This window comes from Maylandia zebra, linkage group LG7 (genome assembly GCF_041146795.1).
Source record: "Maylandia zebra isolate NMK-2024a linkage group LG7, Mzebra_GT3a, whole genome shotgun sequence".
Lineage (NCBI taxonomy): Eukaryota > Metazoa > Chordata > Actinopteri > Cichliformes > Cichlidae > Maylandia > Maylandia zebra.
The window spans coordinates 57,263,783-57,282,993 of record NC_135173.1 but is presented as its reverse complement, the minus strand read 5'-3'; the positions used below and the strand labels follow the sequence as shown (position 1 = coordinate 57,282,993).

Below are 19,211 nucleotides of genomic sequence, written 5' to 3'. Positions count from 1 at the left end.
CACTTTCTTCTCCAATGTCTGCCTCTCTAGTGTTTTGTACACATTCCTCTTGTATAGTGTATATATTGTATTATATATAATTCTCCTGTCTGTTATTTATTCCTGCATTCCTGTACAGTTGGCGTGGAGCACCCATAATTTCATTGTACATGTGCAATGACAATAAAGGGCTGTTCTATTCTATTCTTTTCTATCCTATTCTATTGTCAGTAGGCAAACTGAATAAGCTGTCAGTAAGTACTGTTTGTTGAGTTCATACAGTAAGCCACAGGTAGCTGAAGAAGTAGTTTTTTAACAATGAACAACTAAAAGCAGTTCATTTCTCACAAGATTTAATAAACAGTTTATTTAAAAAAAATCTATAAAATTATTTTATGGGTCAGGCTTTGAAGGGTTAACATAATCACAATAATTGCATTAAGAAAAAAATTATATACAATCAAGATTTTAAAATTAATTTTAATCCTGATCCTAATATATAAAGTGTTAAGAATGTAATTCCTGCAGTAAGTAGTTCAAAATAAAAATAAATACCTGCATTGATTTGTAATATATATATATATATATATATATATATATATATATATATATATAAATAAAAAAATAAATATATAAAAATGGGAAACAGAGCAGTTTAACTTTTATTTTACCCCAATTAGTTTTTAATTTGTAGTTCATTTTGACCTTTTTTTGTACTTTTTTAAAAATAATGTTTACACATTATAAAAATTCTGGCAAATATGAAGTTTACAAACTCTGTATAAATGTATTAAAATAACATGCTTGTCATCATCAGTACTATCAATTTGTCTCAAAGGCCAAATAACTAACCATTTCTCCCAGTTCTTTTTGGAGCGGTATAGAAGTAATTTCTTCCATATAATGTATATGTTTGAAAATATTAACAGACAGTGTGGCAGTAGGACAATTTCTGAAGCCAGTGTCTTGTAATGGCTTGTTTGCATGCTGCTTCCAGAAGCTATTTTTGTCAGCACTGCTTAGTCCATCAGGGTTATAACCAAGATCTAAGATCTAACCAAGTTCTACAAACATTAAAGCCCAAGACTTAAGAAATAATGGTTGTTACTTCCTTCCAAACAGGTAGGACAAAGGTGCCAGTCAAAATTTATGGGCATGATCAACATTCCTGCCAGCAAGCCTAGATGGGTGACAGTTTACTTCAACCTTTGTTTGATTTGTCAAGCCGATATGTCTGGCTCAAGTTTCTAAAATGAATGAGCTTGCACTTTTTAACAATCTTACACACAGGGGCAATGGAATAATATGCACACTGCCCAAATCTAGGATCTTGCATCTCTGATTCAAACTCAGGATTTGTACTCCTCACCTACTACAGAAATATGGGCTAGCTGAGCAAGCAGTCTCATTGTAATGTTAACGTTTGTCCATGCTGTAAGTGAAGAATACAAAGACTGGATGCAAACGTTTCACTAAAACTAAATATGTTCATTACAAGATTAAGAAAATCCCAGTCAATCCAATCAAAAGCACTCAAACTGAGTAGAATAACTTTTTCCTTTTTTTTTTTTTAATTTGTTCAATAATGTGTAACACTTTCCTCACACTGTCTTGAGTTTGCATCTATTTTTTTTATTAATCTAGTTTAATCCTCACTAGTTTTTAATTTTCATTTTTACCAAGTTAGGGAGGGTCTAAAGAATTTTTTTAAATCAATAATTGTACTGAGAAAACAAGAATTTATACGATTATTCAAATGATTTTTGTATTTAATCCAGACTACAAGTAGTGTTATGCATGACTGTCTCTCTTATAGATGGTTTGTTTCCTCAATCTCCAAGCCTGCAGTTTTGTTGTTTTGGGGATGATCTAATAATTTCCTTACCTCACAAATCCTATGTCTTTCTCCACCTACTCACTCATTTTGTGTACTTCTTATTTGTTTCTGACTTGTAATGCATTATGACAGCTATTTTATTGGCAATAATGCTCTCTGATTTTTTTCATTTTTGTTTAAGTTCTATGGTTTCTACTTTAAAATTATTTCCTTTTGTTTTAGTTTTATTCATTTTAAGTTTCTTAAATTATTATAATATGTGAGGTATGTGTCAGAATAGAAGAATATAAGTGCTATTACAATAAAAACGCAACACTCTGCTTTTATGTAAGCCAACCTGTACATTTTAAATAATTTTCTATTAATGTTTTTAGGCCTTTTATATTTTTATACTTGCTTGAAAAGTTCACAATAAGTTAGATATTAATAATTGAGACCAATGTAAAAAATAATGTAAATGTGAGTTATCATAACAAAGAGCTATGTTTGTCTACGTTCTCTTAGATGTATCACTTTAAAAGCCATTATTATTGACAGACAGGTAAAGTATACAAGTTCAAAGATGGGCTACAGTACATTGTCATTTCTCTGAACATGTGTATTGTATTTATTTATGTCCAGAGTCTCTTTCCTTCTTACCAGACTGGTTAGCTGTTGTTCCAAAGACGTCTTATCCTGCTGTACAGACTGAAGCTCTTTCTGCTTGCTCTCCAGGTCAACACTCAGCTCACTGATCTGTTCGAAGCACACAGTATAGACCATAAAACATACACATGTATATCTGTATAGAGCCATAAATTATGCATCATCACAGTAACTTCAACAGACCACACAGAGTATCACATTTTACTAGATGGTGGGTTGAATGAAGAGTGTTATACCAGTTCTTCTGATTTTACAATCATGTAACAATTTCAATAATAATGATAAATGATGACTAACACATTCAACAAGCAATTATGTTTCTTATAAAGCTGTGGCACAGGAATCGCTGAACAAAACACCATAGTCAAGAATTCTCTGGTGCTTTCTACAAACCTTCTTCTCCTGAGACTGAACCTGTGCCTTGAGGCTGCTGATTTGTTGCTGTGACAGAGACACAGCATCCTCCTTCTGCTGGGACGCCCGGAGCCTGAGCTGGAGATCTGCCACCTCCCTCTCTAGCTCCATTATCCTGGAGCGCTCAGACACTGTGGCCACCTACAGCAGAAAGCAGAGTCATGAGGAGGCTATGGGGCAAAGAGGAGACAGGGGGCATGAGAGAGGAGATTAGTAGTGCCTGCTCATATGTAATCATTTGCTTGGTTTGTCCAAAATGCAAAGACATTTACTTTACAGTCACATAAGTAAGGGAAACACATTAATTTAATTATTAATGTATAGCCTCATTTTCCTTTTTCATACTTACCTAATTAATTAGGGAGCCTACGGTTACTTAGCCTACTTGGGTCAGAAATCAATTAGACAGAATCTGTAAGATATGTCACCATGACATGACATGAACCTAAAACAAGCAGCTAGCTTAGCTTAGCATAAAGACTGAAAAAAGTGATGGAGCAGCCACAGTCAAACAGCTAAAAGCTGCTGTTTATGACGATTTCTGCAACTTTATCATCTTGTTAAATACGGTGTCGAAATGTATGAAATCTTCATATTCAAGATATGGCGCTTTAAAGGGAACCGCTGAATTTTCTTCCTGTTATAGACACCACAGAATGGTTATTACAACTACAGCTATTGCAATTTACCCCTGTTTGGCAAATGTATTTATTTTCATGACTGAATAAATGTTAAGTATATTATGGACGTTATCTTGGGGATAATAGAAAATATAGTCATGCTGAACATCAAATGGGTTATTTTATTGGCCTTAAGAAGTAAAGGTTTACTGAATATCAGTTTATTTGTACTTTTAAAAGAATGTATTTTTAAATATGACATATAATTGAGTAAAACATATCACAATGTTTCTCCCTTACATTAATGTGTTAGACATAAGCCCTATAATGAATGACATTTACTGTTATGAACACTACAGCCTGTAACAATCTGCACTTTTGCTATTTAATTGTGGCTGAACCAAGTAGGTATTAAATAGCCTGTTGCGGTACAAAGAAATTCCAAAATGCACCAAGGAGTAGAAATGAATACATATTCAGTTATTTGAATCTTTGTGTCATCTGACAGCTTACATTCTTTATGTTAAGCTAAACTAAGTAGCCTCTGTACATTTCATTATACAATACAGGTACAAAAATCTTGAGCCAACCCTCATTTCCAAACCTTCCAAAGCTTAGATTTTAGCTTAGATCTTTTTAAGGTGGTCTTAAGCAATATTTCTCCAGGCATTCTGGAGGTCTTTCAAAGTTCTTCTTTGAACTCTGCCTACTTTTGCCCACATTTTCAGTCAACTCTTTGTACCTCACCATTTTCAAAGGAAATCCCACGCAATCTTTCACAAAAACACAATTTATTCAATTTCTTTACCTGAACCCATAAAAACTGCCAACAATAACAGTTTGATAGGCATAAAATTATATTACTGAAACAACGTGATTCCCAAAAAGCTATTAGTTTAAACCTTAGCATATGACATATATTTATATCTTGGCATATGGATATGTACATAGTCTCGTTAAAAAAAATGTTCTGGGGAAAATGGACACGTAAAGAAGAAAGGACGAAGTGGCAGCCCCAAAAACTACAGTAGAAGTAACGCATCTGAATGTCATGTCAATAAGAAGCAGGAAAAAAATCCAGCAAAGACTTAAAATAGGACCTGAGAGATGCATATGCCCCTTCAGTTGATTCATCTACTGTTCACTAAATCCTCATCAGAAATGGTCTCAATGGAAGGGTGACTGTCAAGAAGCCATTCTTAAAGAAGGAAAAGGTTTAAGTATGGTAAATTACACAATAACTGGACTTCTGGATGGTGATCAATCCAAATTTTAAAACCTTGATATTACATACAGAAGAGGTCAGGAGAAAGCAATGCTCACTGTTGTACCTATCTGTAAAACATGGTGGAGGTTCTGTCACAGTGTGGGGTGCATTTCAGCCAGTGATGTTGGAGATCTTGTCAAAGTTAATGTAATTATAAATGGATTTTGATCCACCACATAATACTACTTTGAAACCATCTGATTGGCAATGCAACATTTTTCAGCATGGCAAACACACTGTCAATGCAATACACACACACACTGGAACACTATGAGTCCCGGCTTGGCCTCCCCATAGCTCAGAACTCAACATTACAATATTGAAGCAGTGTGATCATCTTAAAATGTAAAAATGTTTTTTTTTTTTTAGAGCTTTAGAATGTCCCTCAGGAAGCCTAGAGAAATATTCCTGAAGACTTCAGTTCAGGTTGTGTTGAAGAATAAAGGTGGTCATACCAAATATTGGCTTTAAAGCTTGTAAGAATGGTTTAAACTCTGTTTTTGCCTTATATACTGGATTTCCATGTGTGTTTGCACTTGTTTTAATAATAAAGAGATGAGGGATGGCTTAAGACCTTTGCACAGAGAGAGAGATTACATCAAGAACTTTGGCTATACAACTGGCTAAAACAAACCAAACATTCATTCATAAGAAAAAAATCCACTCCCACTGGAAAGAGAGGTGGCAGATCTGCAGCAAAGTTCCAACAACCAGCAGAAGACCTGGTCCAAATGGGAATTTATTGCTTTACTACAGAAGCGTTTGACTCATCAAAAATATGTCAAAGCTTCAGGTTAAAAGACATAGGATGGGAGTCTTCTACATTTATCTTAAGGTCAGCAAGTCCCATGAAAAGGTCAGGTAGTGAAAGGCTCAAACACATACTATTTGTTTGCTCTCCAGGGCTCTGATGGTTTCAGACATCAGATATCTGAAATATGATCATCTCAGGGCCTTCAGGTACAGACCCCCAGTCTAAAACAGAAGGTTTGTGAGGAGCACAAAAGCTGGGTTTAAAGAGAAGGACACCAAAACAGTTGTTAACATTGTTTCAAACAGTGACCAGTTGCAACAGGACCCAGCATAAAATAAATATGAATTATTTTCAACTTTGAATCATGCAAAACTACTCTAGTAGAGTCCCGGAATAATTACATGACATTGACAATAAGCATAATAGGTATACTTTCATCTGTCAGCTCCCTACATTGATAATGTTTGTTTACACCTCCTGCATACTCTATCACATAGTCCAAACATAACAGTGCATGTCATAAGAGCACATCTGAAGTGGACTATCTCCTGTTGTGTGCTACATATGGGAAAGGACAACGTCACCGATTTAATGAGCTAACTGTCCTGAAATTGTTGCGAAATCGTGCCCACACACCTTTATTTACAGAATAAAAATGATAGGGCACGGAACTGGTTTCAATATTCGGAATTAAAATGTATATGAAGCAAAGCAACATATTGTTGACATCTCTACATTGTTAGTTTGTAAAGTTTGTAAAGAAAAAACATGATTAAAGGCAAATCTGTGCAAACAACAAGACTGATCCTTTGTTTCTTTGATGCTATGCATCAGTGAGTTATTGTGAAGGATGACATCTACAGGAGTAATAATGTTACTGGTAAAGACAAGGCAGTATTCTCAAACAGACTGCATTTCACACCACTTTTCTAGCTTCCAAGCACTCACACAGCTGTGACACACTGTTTTGTGACTCAGTACTTTGCTCAAGGACACTCCGAGATATAGAGTGGAGGATGTTGATGGCTTATTTTCTGAGACAAAATCATGCAAAAATGCTTGATTTTGCTCTTTTCATGGGATTTGTTGATAGGAGTAAAATGTTGAAGGATTCCACCCTTATTCTTTAAAGCCAACTAAGTCTAAAGAACCATAATCTCCAAAAAATATCCTTTAATAAAGCTTTATGCACATATGTATATTGTTTAGTATAAACAATAAACATGGGTTATCTGGAAAGCTCAAAGCAGATGAAATGTTAATGTCCCTATTGCAAGGCTGTGGACAATTTGCATGGTGTTTGCATGCTGCAGTTCCTTCAGTATATGCCAGTTGTGATTATTAAGTCTAGCGGGGGAAAAAGGCTGTGGCACTACAACTGCCAGAATTACCCTAGTGTCCTCTAAATCCCTCTGGAGTTTTTCAGCTTTGGTCTTTTCAAAGAGCAGGCTCTGCTCAAGCTCCTTTATGTGGACATGCTCCAGCCTGGTCTGCGTCTGTTAGTAAAAGAGAGCAGGAAGAGAGGAAAAACAAACACCATTGCGAACACTGAGCTGCCAGCTTTGTGCCACAGACAGAAAGAAGGCAAGACTTTAAAGAGAAGACCAGGAAGTACAAAAGCACTGATGGTTTGCAGCATTTCAGCTTTTTTGTTTGGAGTATCCAGAGTTAGTTACTGTGATCATCTCTTTCTTTCAGATACTTTTGTTTCCATTTCATGAAGCAATTGAACAAGACTAATCCGGGAGTGAGAAAGATGCAGAAAAGACATGCACGATGAAGGCATAAAAAAAGTGAAGACAAAAGCGGCATTCAAACACAGACATGTGGACAAACAGATGATGAGAGTAATGGTAATTTAAGTGCTGCAGATGGGTAGAAAAATCTGAGATGAATAAATGAAAAGAGCAGGAATAGAACACAAGTCTGACCAAAAAAAGATAAATGATTGATGGAGTGCAGGAAAGGCAAAAACATTATGCAGCAAGTCTGATTTAATCAACTTCTCATTTTTTGGAAGAAAATGATCATCAGCTTTATGGTGTCATCCTAAGTTGTGAATTAAAAAGAGTCAGGAATCACAGTGAAAATCAAACTAACATGTCACTCAGTGGAACGCCGAGTTGACAGTGATGATAAACTATTCATCTTGGTTGGAGTCAATAAATCATACCAGACTTTCATTAAAGAAGTATCAGCCTGATCAGTGAGAGGCAGACAGCTCGGGTGAATAGGACAAGTGAGAGAACATGTTTAATTGAGAATCGGATTATGTAACCACATTTACCTCGAGGTCTCCCTTGGTGATGCATGCCTCTTCTACTCGAAACTGTAGGTCCTCCACTTTCCTGTCAAACAGGGACAATAATAAAATCTTCTAAAATCACAACACACAAGTGGCTCAGTCATTAAAACCCTACAGATTTACTGAAGAGCTGGAACAAGCTGATACTGCCAGTCATTCTGGCAGCCTTCTTATTTCAAAGAAAGAACCTTCTCTGTGAAAACAGGATGCTGCTCTTTTTCTCCCTCTTGTATTAAATGAGGCATTTCCAAAGTATGCATTTCAGGGCAGACGGTATCGTTGTCATGTGGATGACAATCAGAATGATCTACCTGCTACAACTGACAGTGCTCATCCGGAAAAAACTGACTATTTAGAAGACAGCAAATCCTAAATGGCAAAAAATTCATCTTAACTAAATATACAGCAAAATTAAAGTTATTTTGCTAATATCTTTGCTCTGTTAAAAGCTTAACGGGTGCTTGATTTTCTGTTGACATATGCACAAACTACAGCTAAAAAGCTTTTACTATGTAAAAGCAATTGCTAAATTAAAGCAAGTTTAATTTCCTAAGGACTTAGAAAAAGATTCCCATGCTTGTCTCACCTCTCAGCTGGACTAAGATGTAACTCTCTGTGTATAGGTTTGTACAGGTTTAGGCTGTGGCTCAGGTGAGGTCGCAGGTCACCAACCAGGTGATAGATCAGTCTTTGATTCCTGCTGTCTTGGGCAAGATACTGCACCCAAAGCTGCTCCCAGTGGATCAAATGGATGAAGTCTGCTTATGTGAATGGGAGAAAGCGCTTAGGTGTAGATAAAAGCGCTGTAAAAATTAATTTGTGTGTGACTGGGTGAATGAGACTTGTAGCAGAAAGAGTTTTGAGTGTTTAAAAAGGTACTATATAGGTATTAGTCAGTTTATTATACTTTTTCCTGATTAAAATTTATTCAAAACAAAGCTGCTAGAAGTTAAAAGGGTACAATGAAGAGGCAACACATCACTACTGTTTTAGCCCAGCTGCCCTGGGTACCAGTGTACTATAAAACCAAGCTTTTTATAGATCTAGTAATTCCATATTTTGTCCCCAGTCATCCTCGAAAGAACTCCTTCCCACTCTTGCCTAAATGTTGCTTATCATGCTAAGCTATTCTTAAGTCCCAGAATATAGATATGGAGCTGGTTATAGGTAAAGTCAAGTCAGCCACCTCTTCTCCTCCTCCAGCTGGTTGAGCAGCTCCACTTTGTCTCTATCTGCTGCTTCTACCATCGACCGCAGCTGATCCATCTTGGCCTCCATCTCCACTGCGTACTGCGGCATACAGAATTAACATGAGTGCACACATCACAAGTAAACTGTTAGATGTTGGTGACAGACCACACTTTGTTTGACCTACTGATGCCATTTTCAAAATGTGATATTGTTTCATTTTCTTATTTATTTATTCTGAAATTCTGAACTGTTCACGTGTCTCACCTGATCCCGGCATTTCCTCAGCAGAGTCAGCTCCTGCTGCACCTCTCCTGCATGGCTGGTTGCTTTTGCCACCTCGCACCTCTCCAGGTCCCTCTCTGCCAGCAGCTGCTCGATGTGCTGCTGCTTCTCCTTCAGAGCCTCCTGCAGGGCTGTGGTGCCTGAAATCTTACGAGCGTACCGAGCTGACGTTTCTGTCAGCTGTAAAAATGACACAAGCACTCGTGAATCACACTGCAGATGTTAAATCATGCACCACGCAGATTAACCAGATATCTCACCAGTCCTGCTCGGCTGGGTTTCCCACTGATTGAGGAGGTGGCGGAGCTGATGGAGCTGATGGAGGAAGCGCTGGGGCTTCTTTTGAGAATGGACCTCCTCCGTGAGCTCTTTGCCTTGGAAGGGGTGGTACAGGGGAAGCCAATTCGGGTCACCTTGTGAACTGGAGCAAACAGGCCATACCTGGGCATGCACTGGAAGTACCTGAGGAGGAGACAGGTTGTACTATGCAATTATCCTCTGTCATATGTACTACAGACAGAGCTCAGAGTATTGTAAATTTGCTATGCAAATAAAACTAAAAATCTGTCTGTGCTCTTTACCTGGTTCCAGCTACAGCGCCATCATTCTTGCCTAGAGGTTCATCTAGTTCGACTCCACACCAGTCTCCCTTAGCAAAGTCTGTCTCTCCGAGAAACCTCACCACTCCTGCCTTGGTACCACCAACCTACACACAAAACAATTCATGCAAATTCATTTTTATCTAAAAATGTTATCTTTTTTCTATTTACAATAACGGCTTCAATCTAGTGGAATTATTCAAGGTGAAGCAAGCAATTTATCGAACTTGAAACATTTACACAAGCAGCCCTAGGAAAAAAAAGCACTGAGTAGTGTAGCAATAAACTTTTCTGTGAGGCTCCATGTCTACATCACTGATATTCTGCCCTAACGCCAGCCGTCACAGTGGATTCAGTCATTCTTACCAGCACTCGGTCTCCCAGCCTTAGCTCCCTTCTGTTCTTCTTCGTGGAATCTGGGTCGGAGAGGTTGGACACTGACTCACTGGATGTCAGGATCCGGTTAAGTGCTCCGCCTGTCTTAATGGCGGTGCCTGGAGCTGAAGGAAGAAGAAAAAAAACAAATACAAGAACGATCACAGGGTCCACATTTGTCAGTCACTTTGTAAGAACATCTTAACTGAAGCAAAACTGTGAGATGTCCCAAATGCTATTTTGTTTCTTCCAGTCTCTGGCTGTGATCAACAGCCTTTATTTAAAGCTGTTAAAGCTGGAGGTGGGGTGATGTGACCAAAGTCTGATTTTAAAACTGGAAATTTGTTTGACAAATTCATTCTAAACACTAGGTAAAGAAAATGGCTGTGCTATGAAATCAACTGTGTGTCTACCTAAAATAACAAGGCAGAGAAAACGCTATAAGCAGCAGAAGGTTTGTTACTTTTTTTTTTTTTTGTATCTTTAGAGACCAAGATCCTTGTTGCAGAGCAGTAGTCTACTACCTATAGACTTTTAGCTAGGTGCTTAAAAAGTTTTATGGCAAAGTTTCTAAGTCAGCAACAGTGAGTTGAATTGAAGCAGGACGATGACTGTGAGAGAGGTACTCAAGGTAAGAGGGCCAAGAGCACTTGGCATTAAGAAGTTTATCTTCTCTTCTACTATCTGACTAATTTTTATTTTACTTTAGTTAGTTATTTTCCAAAATGTAGCTTTGTACATTTAACTTTTAGTGTTGAACAGGACAGAAAGGAGAGAAAGAGAGAGAGAAAGCAGGGAGAACAGCACACAGGAAATGGCCTGGGATGGAATCTAGCCTCTGTGGTGGCCTTGAGGCATGTGTGTCGCCCACTTAACCCTGAGTGATCAAACTAACATTCAAATTTCAAACTACATCCAAAGGTAACCCTGACAACATGGAAAAAAAATCTCTTAAATATAGCACGACTATAAGGGAATTTTAAGAATAAGCAAATGGCTAAAGTGGATGTTAACCATCTGCTGTTAAACCCATTAGTCAGAAACACACACACACACACACACACACACACACACACACACACACACACACACACACACTATTTTCTCTTTATGCTGCAAGTAGGAAATAAACTCCCTGGTGCCTCTCTCAGTCTCTCTACTCTGCAATCAATGTTAAAGGATAGAGGATAGTGGAGCATGGCTCTTGTGCAACATTAAGGCTAAGATACAAGTCTTTCCCTAAGTTTAACAAAGCTGATAAGGGCATCTCTGAAAATATTTGGTCTGTAAAGCACAGTTATCCACCCTGTTATGTTTTCACAAATAAACTTACTAGATGAAGTAGTGCCAGCAGGTGCTGCCTCGCTTGTTGCGGAGACTCCTTGTGTTGGGCTGGCCCGGCCTCCATTCGTCTCCTTCTCTGGCAGTGCTGTTCTGGACAGCTTTGAAGGCCGCGTGAATATCCCCCGTCCGTCCTCACACTGGAAGTACCGGACCCCTGCCACAGAGCCATCGTTTTTCCCGATCGACTCGTCCAGCACAATGCCCGCCCACTGGCCGGGAGCAAACTGCGTCCCTCCAACAAAGTGCACATAGCCAGGCTTGTTGCCGTTCACCCAGACTCTCTCTCCAATTTTAAAGTCTGTGTTTCCATCTTGGACTGGTGAGGTCACACTGCCAGGGGACTTTTCAGGAGGAACTGGCTTCGAGGTACCTGCAGTTGGAATCATGTTTTAATAAACCATAGTTAATAATCTTAAATATTACTTTTTTATAGTTAGATTTAAAAGGTGCATTTTTTGCCAAAAAGAATTAGGTTAATTAGGTTAAAACAAATGAAAATCAAATTTATTTATTGAATTTTCCTTGGTTTTGTTATTATTTATTAAATTATTAATAAACACCAAGTCAGAATCCAAGGAATCATATTGTAATTAGTTGGAAAAGTTGTTGGACTGGTGCACCCATAGTAGTACGAGGAACAGATTAAGTTCTAGGGAGATTTAACCCCCAAAAATGCTTCTGTTTGGGGATTAGTACCTGGTGAGAAATGTCAGTATGATCTGTTTAATACAGTCTGCATTCTAAAAAAAAATCTGCAGCTGTAAACATTTTGAGTTTCTTGTAGTCTTTCTCTATTTTCGCTTCATAAATAATGCTGAATCCAAATAACAATCATCCAAAGACTGATTTAAGGATGTAGATGATTAAAAAGAAAAGCACCTTTAGTGATACTATATACAGAAATACACATGGAGGTCCAGCACACTTTGAGAAAACTCACTGATAAGTTCTGTAGTTAAGAACGGCCCAAACAGATACAAACGATAGCACGACACTTCTTGTTGACAGAATTAGACACTTTAATAAACAGACACAATCTTGAGGGGTTTTTTCTTCAACAGCTTCTTACCAGATGACGGTGATGTCCGTGATGGAACGCTGGAGGGACGGACTATTTTACTGGGGGGTTTTAGCCCACTGGCTTTGCCTGATGTACTCATGGCTCCTTGTTTGTCCATGGCTGGGGGGGGCCTATTGAAGATGAGGGATTAGGCCTTCCCCACCACCTTACACGGTCACAGTATGATAAACAGGAGCTGGCAAAAAGAAAAGAAGAATGTATCCTCAACAAAAACAAATATAAAAAGATGACAGTGACAATAAAGAGGACACTGAAAATGCTACATCCAGATTAAGATAATCAACTTTTGGTTATTTCCTTACCTGGATGACTAAGCATGCATTAAGAAATAAAAAGATGACATGTCAATATCAAGGCAATTTCATGTGTTTTAATTTTTTAATTGTAAAAATCTAAACTGGTTATAAACTATTATACAAAAAGATAGATTTTAAATTTAAATTCTAAATCGTTCTGGTTATTTTGAATGTGTTTTTTGTTAATCAGCATCAAAAATCCCTTATTAAATATTTTGTGTTCTTTCTTGTCTTAGGACTTTTCATGTGTGACTGTAGCCCATTCACAGAGGCCTACAACCCCCACAATTACATCAGTGTCTCAGTGAGAGCTGTCGCTCTGCTCAGTGAGGCCTCAGTTTGTCTCAACACCTCCTACTGTATGTCACTAAGTCACAGCCCAGTGTTTATTACAGAGCTGTTCATTATCATCTGTGAAATCACTGTCATATTCAGCTGACCACATGGTATGTCTCCAGTTTCAGCTCACATGCCCATTAGTAGAAACATCTCTGCTACCATTTAATTCACAAGGTACGTATATGAGTCACACTGACTACAACAAGAACGTCTTTGGACATTAAAGCTAAGCGACTAAAGCCACCAAGCACTAGATGTTCATGGATGGAAGCTAAAGGTAAAAACTCATTTCAGGATGTTGGAAGACAAAATGTGTTGATTTATTTGGTTGTAAAATGGTTTATTTCAGACAGCCATACATCTACCCCAGGTTTACCGACTAGTGTTTCTAGACAACAACGTTTTAAATATTAAAAAACATGTGTTACACCATTTATTTATATGTCAAATTCAGATGTGTGTTTCCACATGCTATAATGGCCCAACCTGAAAAGACAAGATTTTCACCTTTCATTAACCAAAGCTCAACATTTTTACAAAATGTTAAGATTTTGTAAAAGGTTTCAACAAACCGTTCATGAAATCTTCTTATCAAAGAGATGGGCAGGGTGAGATGAGTTGTATTAGCTTAGACGCCAGTCACTAAATAACAAAATTAGCGTTTGACATCAAACAGACTATATTGTGCTTCCAAGGAGCCAGACTTTGTTGTAATTTTTGAAGTGCTCTTGGGCAAAGTTGTCTAGGCTTTCTGCAGGTCTTTCAATGCTTTCAATGACATTGGCTGCTTTTTCACTCATTTCCAGTCCAATCTTTGTACCTGACCATTTTCAGAGGAGTGTTTTTTATTTGGTTCTATCAGCTACTTAACACTGACCTATGAATCATTCAAGTATGTAAAAGACACCTGAGTCAAGGGATGAACCAACTTAGCAAAAGAGCTGTTTTAAATAGTTTGTCATGGCACTTTGTTACTAACACCCAGTTGCAAAAACACATATTTTTTTCACATTTCTTTAGCTAAATCTATGAAAAATACCAAAGATAACACGGTTTGACAGGCATAAAATATTATTTTTTCAATAACAAGGTTATTCCCAAAGAGCTATAGCCAAAAAACATATCTCAGCATGCTGTGCAACGTCCTTTAAAAAAAAAAAAAAAACAGCTCCTAACATAGGACCTGAGAGACACATTTGGGCCTTCCATTGATCTATTTTGCTGAAGCCTCAAGGAAAGGAAAATGTTGGTATAAAAAATGTACACAAGAACTCGACTGAAAAATCAATGGTCCACAGTCACAGTGTTCAATTGCCTTAAAACAGGATTATGAATCAAGAAACCTCCTTTAAATAATTATAATTAAATTAAGTGCAGAACAGAACAGACAGAAAACAGAGGCCAGTGGGAGATTTTCCCTAAACGTCACAGTCGAATACCAGCACCAGCAGTACAGACATGAAAATACAGGTGAAAAGTTTTTATGAATAATCTTAGCTGAAAAATCCGGACAGCTTTTTGATTATGTGTTAATTTGATCCAGTATCTTGAAAACTTCCAAAGATGATGTTTGGGTTATAAAGAAAAATCTAATTAAAGAAGATGTGTCTTTCATGAAAGACACATCTTCTTTATTGTTTGTAAGATACTGGAGAATATGTTCTTTTTATATGAAATGACAACATCACAATGGACATATTTACATGGAGAGATATAACTGATAAGAAATCTTTAAGAATTCGAAAAATAGCTTCATAATGGAGGCAAATGTTGTTAAATTATTCTCAAAAACAGATGTTTAAATCTAACTCAAATCTAATGGGACTCAGGGGCACCAGTTTTCCTCCTGGGCCACCAAAGACTTAACGCAGCCTTGTCTCCGAAGCAACCGACACCGTGAGCAGTACCTGCTCTGTCCATGGTAATAAAAGTATATCATACTCATTTAGGTCGACCTTTTTAGTTGGAGCACTAAATCGTTTCTCACAACACTGAAGAGAAATCCTGTGCAGGTAACATTACTTCAGAGGTCTTCCCCCGCCCAGCAGGTGTTGCCAGACCAACACAACAAGCACACCTACAGCTGTCATGCATCAGCCTGCTCTCCATTCTCTGCTTCCAGCTCACTAACGACCATTCAATTATCTCCGGTTTTGCATGATCACACAAAAGCAATTAATGAAGGGAGAAATCGTTAGTGTACATAACAGACACATAAGAAGACTGGTGTGTGTTGTTTGTGTGGGCTGGGCTCTCTGTATCTATGGAGCTAGTGAGATAACTTGGATTTTTACCCGCCACACTTTCCCACTAGGCATCCTGCACATTTAACCAATACCGGCGGACTGACTGGCATGTCATTTAGCAGCAGATCATAGTGATTTACGTGAGGTAACAGGCACTTGTTTTTTTATCATATTTTGCATCCTGTTAGCTAGAGCCACGGTGGTTGCTGGTATGCCAAAGCTAGCTAGCTTCAAAACAGCAATAACGCACAAACTGTGGTTAATATAAGACAACTAACACTCTAATGAGGCGATATTAAAGCAGACTAAACACAGACAACAGTGGGGAAAAAAGCTGCTTTGAGAGCTTACTTTGTCTCGTTAGATGAACTGGGTCTCAGTAAGGAATGTCGTGAGAAGGTGCAGCGTACCTTGCACCGTTACATGTTTTTTCCAACAGCTACTGTTTCCCAGCCCAGCCCCGACTCACACAATCTGACGTCACTCTTGGAAATGATGCTGCCTTCACAGCCCCAACATAAGCTCGTGAACTGTGAAGCCTAGTTGTAAATTTGGGGATCTGAGGTTACTATCGTTGCCAAAAATTAAGGTAATTCTGGAAATGAACTTAATATTTTTGTTAGCGTAAAATAAAACTAGAGTAGAGAAAAATACAAAATGTGAATTAAACAATAATATTTACTTAGGTAATATAACATTTCAAATATCAGGAAAATATTTTGATCCGTTTTATCAAATTTTTCACAACCAAAAGGAGGAAGATACAATGTTGCGTGAGTTAATATGGGCTGGGATATCTGCATTACTGTCAAAGTGTTGTTTTGTTTCTTTGTTTTTAATGATATTGTGAACTTCAGTCTAGCCCCTTAAAAATATCACATATCAAGGAGTAATAAAACAAAAACTGAAAGTAAATAGGGAAACTCACAATGGAAATTATCTGAATCTACATTAACTAAAAAAAATGCTAATTAAAAATACATAAAATACTAATAATAAAATGTCATCAGCAGTTATTGAAATGCAATTTCTTAAAGTGGGAAAAGAAAAAATAAATAAAATTCTTAACACCTCACAGTAAAAATAAAGGCAAGTACTGACATAAAAATGTACTTTTGTAGATGTACGCTATTGTCACTGACGCATAATGCGAGAGCTTCATTTTGCTGCTTTAGCTCTCTGAATCATAGCTTTGTTTTCTACACTTTGCGCAAAGCTGAAAAAGAATAGCTCACTGGATTCGTTTTCAATCGACTGTTTTTGTAAAAACTGAGGAAAAAACAAGAAATATTATCACAGTCCCTGAACCCCAAAGAGACATATCTAAATAACTTAGATATCTAATTTACTGTCAACAACTAAATGATTTTTATTGGATTTTTTTCAAAGCAAAATATTTTTAAAACTTTTCAAAGGCTAATTTTACCACCCACCTAACTATGGAACAACCATTGTTTAAAATAAATAAATATTTATTTATTTACGACCTTAGTGAAAGTACATTATTAGTAAGTAGAAAACATTCAAAAGTAAAAGTGCGCAAAATGTGCTTGGTTCCATTCAGACACTGAAAAGTGGACCAAAAGAACTATGTAATGTTTAGGCGTAATCTTAATTTTTTCTTTATTGAAAACAAAATGTGACAGGGTACACAGACTGAAATGTTATACAAGCAGAAATACACTTGCAAAGGCATTTACATACACAGTGCTTTATTCAAACTAGCTGAAATTATCTGCAAACCATACTAGACTATCTCAAAAAACCTCCCTTTGCATGTGGGTTTTGCCCTGATAGTTTGTTAGCACTAACGTGAGCTAAACTTTTCTGTGGCTGTACAACCATTTCATTCAATAAATATTATTTCAGTGGGCAGCCAAAAGATCAGTGTTACACTTGAACTGCCTAATAAAAACATTAAAACCAACCTTATCAAGTATCGTGGATACATGAGCCGATGGCATCTATGTGAGATGTTGCCTTGACAAGCTTTTAAGTTCATTCTTTACTCACCTGCCCAGCTACTAGGGAAATGTAATTGTAAGCTACTAACGACAGGTAAGTGGCTTATAATCACAAAGTACATCCAAAGTCACAACAGGTGCATCATTGCAATAAAAGCACTACACCACTAAGATGTATAGTAAGTGAGTCATTTTGTTCATAATTACAGCAAAAACTATTTGACATTTAATTTCAACTACAATAATATAAATGTTTTCAATAGCCAGGAGTTTACCATGCATTTGTGTATTCAGGTGGATCTTAGTTTCCCTACAGAATTAGAACAGGGACAAGCAGCTGGCTTTACAGCCTTCTATCATCTATGGTGGAAATGTCATTCTCTGATGACTTTTTCTCATCTTTGTCGCTGCTTCTTCTCAACAGTTTGTTAAGGACCTTGTTGAAGGCTCCACTGAAGGCAGGGCTCGAGAAATAATACAAAACAGGGTTGAGGACACTGTTGAAGTAAGTCAAACACACTGACGTGTAGAATGCCAGGTTGGCTTCTTCAAAGTATTTGCATTCATTGTACCATACCTTGAGGACCCACACTGCAATACGCGATATGGTGCTGGGGAAAAAGCAGATGATAAAGATTAAAGCCACGGCCAGGATGAACTGAACGGCCCGTTTGATTTTCCCCTTCTTGTCCACAGTCCGGATTCTCAGCTGCCATGTAATTCTGATGGTGCAGAAGGCCACGATGGCAGTGGGCAGGAAAAACTGGACAACATAGAAAGTGTTATGCCAGGTGGAAAGGGGACTAAAGCCCATGCAGATGTTGAAACTTTCACACTGCGTACGGTTGTTGTTGTAATAAAAGTGCTGATCAGCAAGAAGGTACCCCGTAGCAAGGAAGATCAAGCACCAGAGGCCAAATGAGACCCAGAAAGCATAGCCCAGCCCCATTTGGTTGATCCGATTCGACGGGTGGACGATCTTGAAGTAACGATCTACAGCCACGGCCGTGAGGAAAAAGATCCCAGCTGCGCGGTTGGCTGCCAGCAAAAAGAGCAAGATGCGACACGGGATGTCACCGTAGAGCCAGTTTTTCCCACGCCTGTAGTAATCTGCTCGGAAAGGCAGGCAGAAGAGCACGATGGAGTCTGCAACTGCCAGGTGAGTGAGGTACACAGCGTTGGGTTTCCATGTGTCCATGTGAAAGATGAACATCCACAGGGCGACAAAGTTCCCCGTTAGTCCAAACATGAACTCCAGGATGAGAACTGGAGGCAAAACTTGGTCCAGGATGGGAGATTCGAAGGCACAACAGAGATCTGTGACTGTGAGATTCATCTTCTGACCCATCAGAGGAAACGGCTGCTGTAACATACAGTGTCGGTAAAGAAAGGCTCCACCAGGTGATTTCTTTGGAAACTGAATCGTGTTTGCGCATATGCAAAAGGTGCTCAGCCAAACATACTAATCTTTATGTGGAGTGAACATCTGTGCACTCCGTTATCTATGGGGAAGCGGTATTGACCCAAAGGAGCATGGAAACAACTGTAAATGTTATCTGTCCGGGGAGTGCACCTTCATTATAAAACTATTATGCAGGGGAATAGGTTTACTCACGAGTATTGAGTGGGATGGATGAAAAACAAGTAACCTGCGGCCATTTAAGTAACTAAGA

The 19,211-nt window shown here is 38.0% G+C and overlaps 2 protein-coding genes across 4 annotated transcripts in view; both read right to left on the bottom strand.

The window, feature by feature from the left end:
• clip1b (CAP-GLY domain containing linker protein 1b) overlaps positions 1-16,070 on the bottom strand; it is a 48,473-nt gene extending 32,403 nt beyond the window's left edge. For 2 of the 3 annotated variants that reach the window (XM_004566932.3, XM_004566930.3), the window contains exons 1-12: positions 15,926-16,070; positions 12,682-12,868; positions 11,602-11,982; positions 10,260-10,393; positions 9,876-10,000; positions 9,555-9,756; positions 9,277-9,474; positions 9,008-9,111; positions 7,804-7,864; positions 6,908-7,012; positions 2,855-3,016; positions 2,456-2,551 (exon numbers count right to left, since the gene is read on the bottom strand). In XM_004566932.3, coding sequence (XP_004566989.2) covers positions 2,456-2,551; positions 2,855-3,016; positions 6,908-7,012; positions 7,804-7,864; positions 9,008-9,111; positions 9,277-9,474; positions 9,555-9,756; positions 9,876-10,000; positions 10,260-10,393; positions 11,602-11,982; positions 12,682-12,790 — 1,677 coding nt within the window. In that variant the 5' untranslated portion in view covers positions 12,791-12,868; positions 15,926-16,070. The remainder of the gene's footprint in view (positions 1-2,455; positions 2,552-2,854; positions 3,017-6,907; positions 7,013-7,803; positions 7,865-9,007; positions 9,112-9,276; positions 9,475-9,554; positions 9,757-9,875; positions 10,001-10,259; positions 10,394-11,601; positions 11,983-12,681; positions 12,869-15,925) is intronic. The other variant, XM_004566934.3, reaches the window with a different exon arrangement.
• A 1,110-nt stretch (positions 16,071-17,180) lies between these two features.
• LOC101472698 (hydroxycarboxylic acid receptor 2) lies at positions 17,181-19,171 on the bottom strand. Its single transcript, XM_004566929.6, has one exon. It carries the CDS (start codon positions 18,908-18,910, stop codon positions 17,882-17,884), a length of 1,029 nt encoding a protein of 342 aa, XP_004566986.3. The 5' UTR covers positions 18,911-19,171; the 3' UTR covers positions 17,181-17,881.
• Positions 19,172-19,211: the final 40 nt, after the last annotated feature.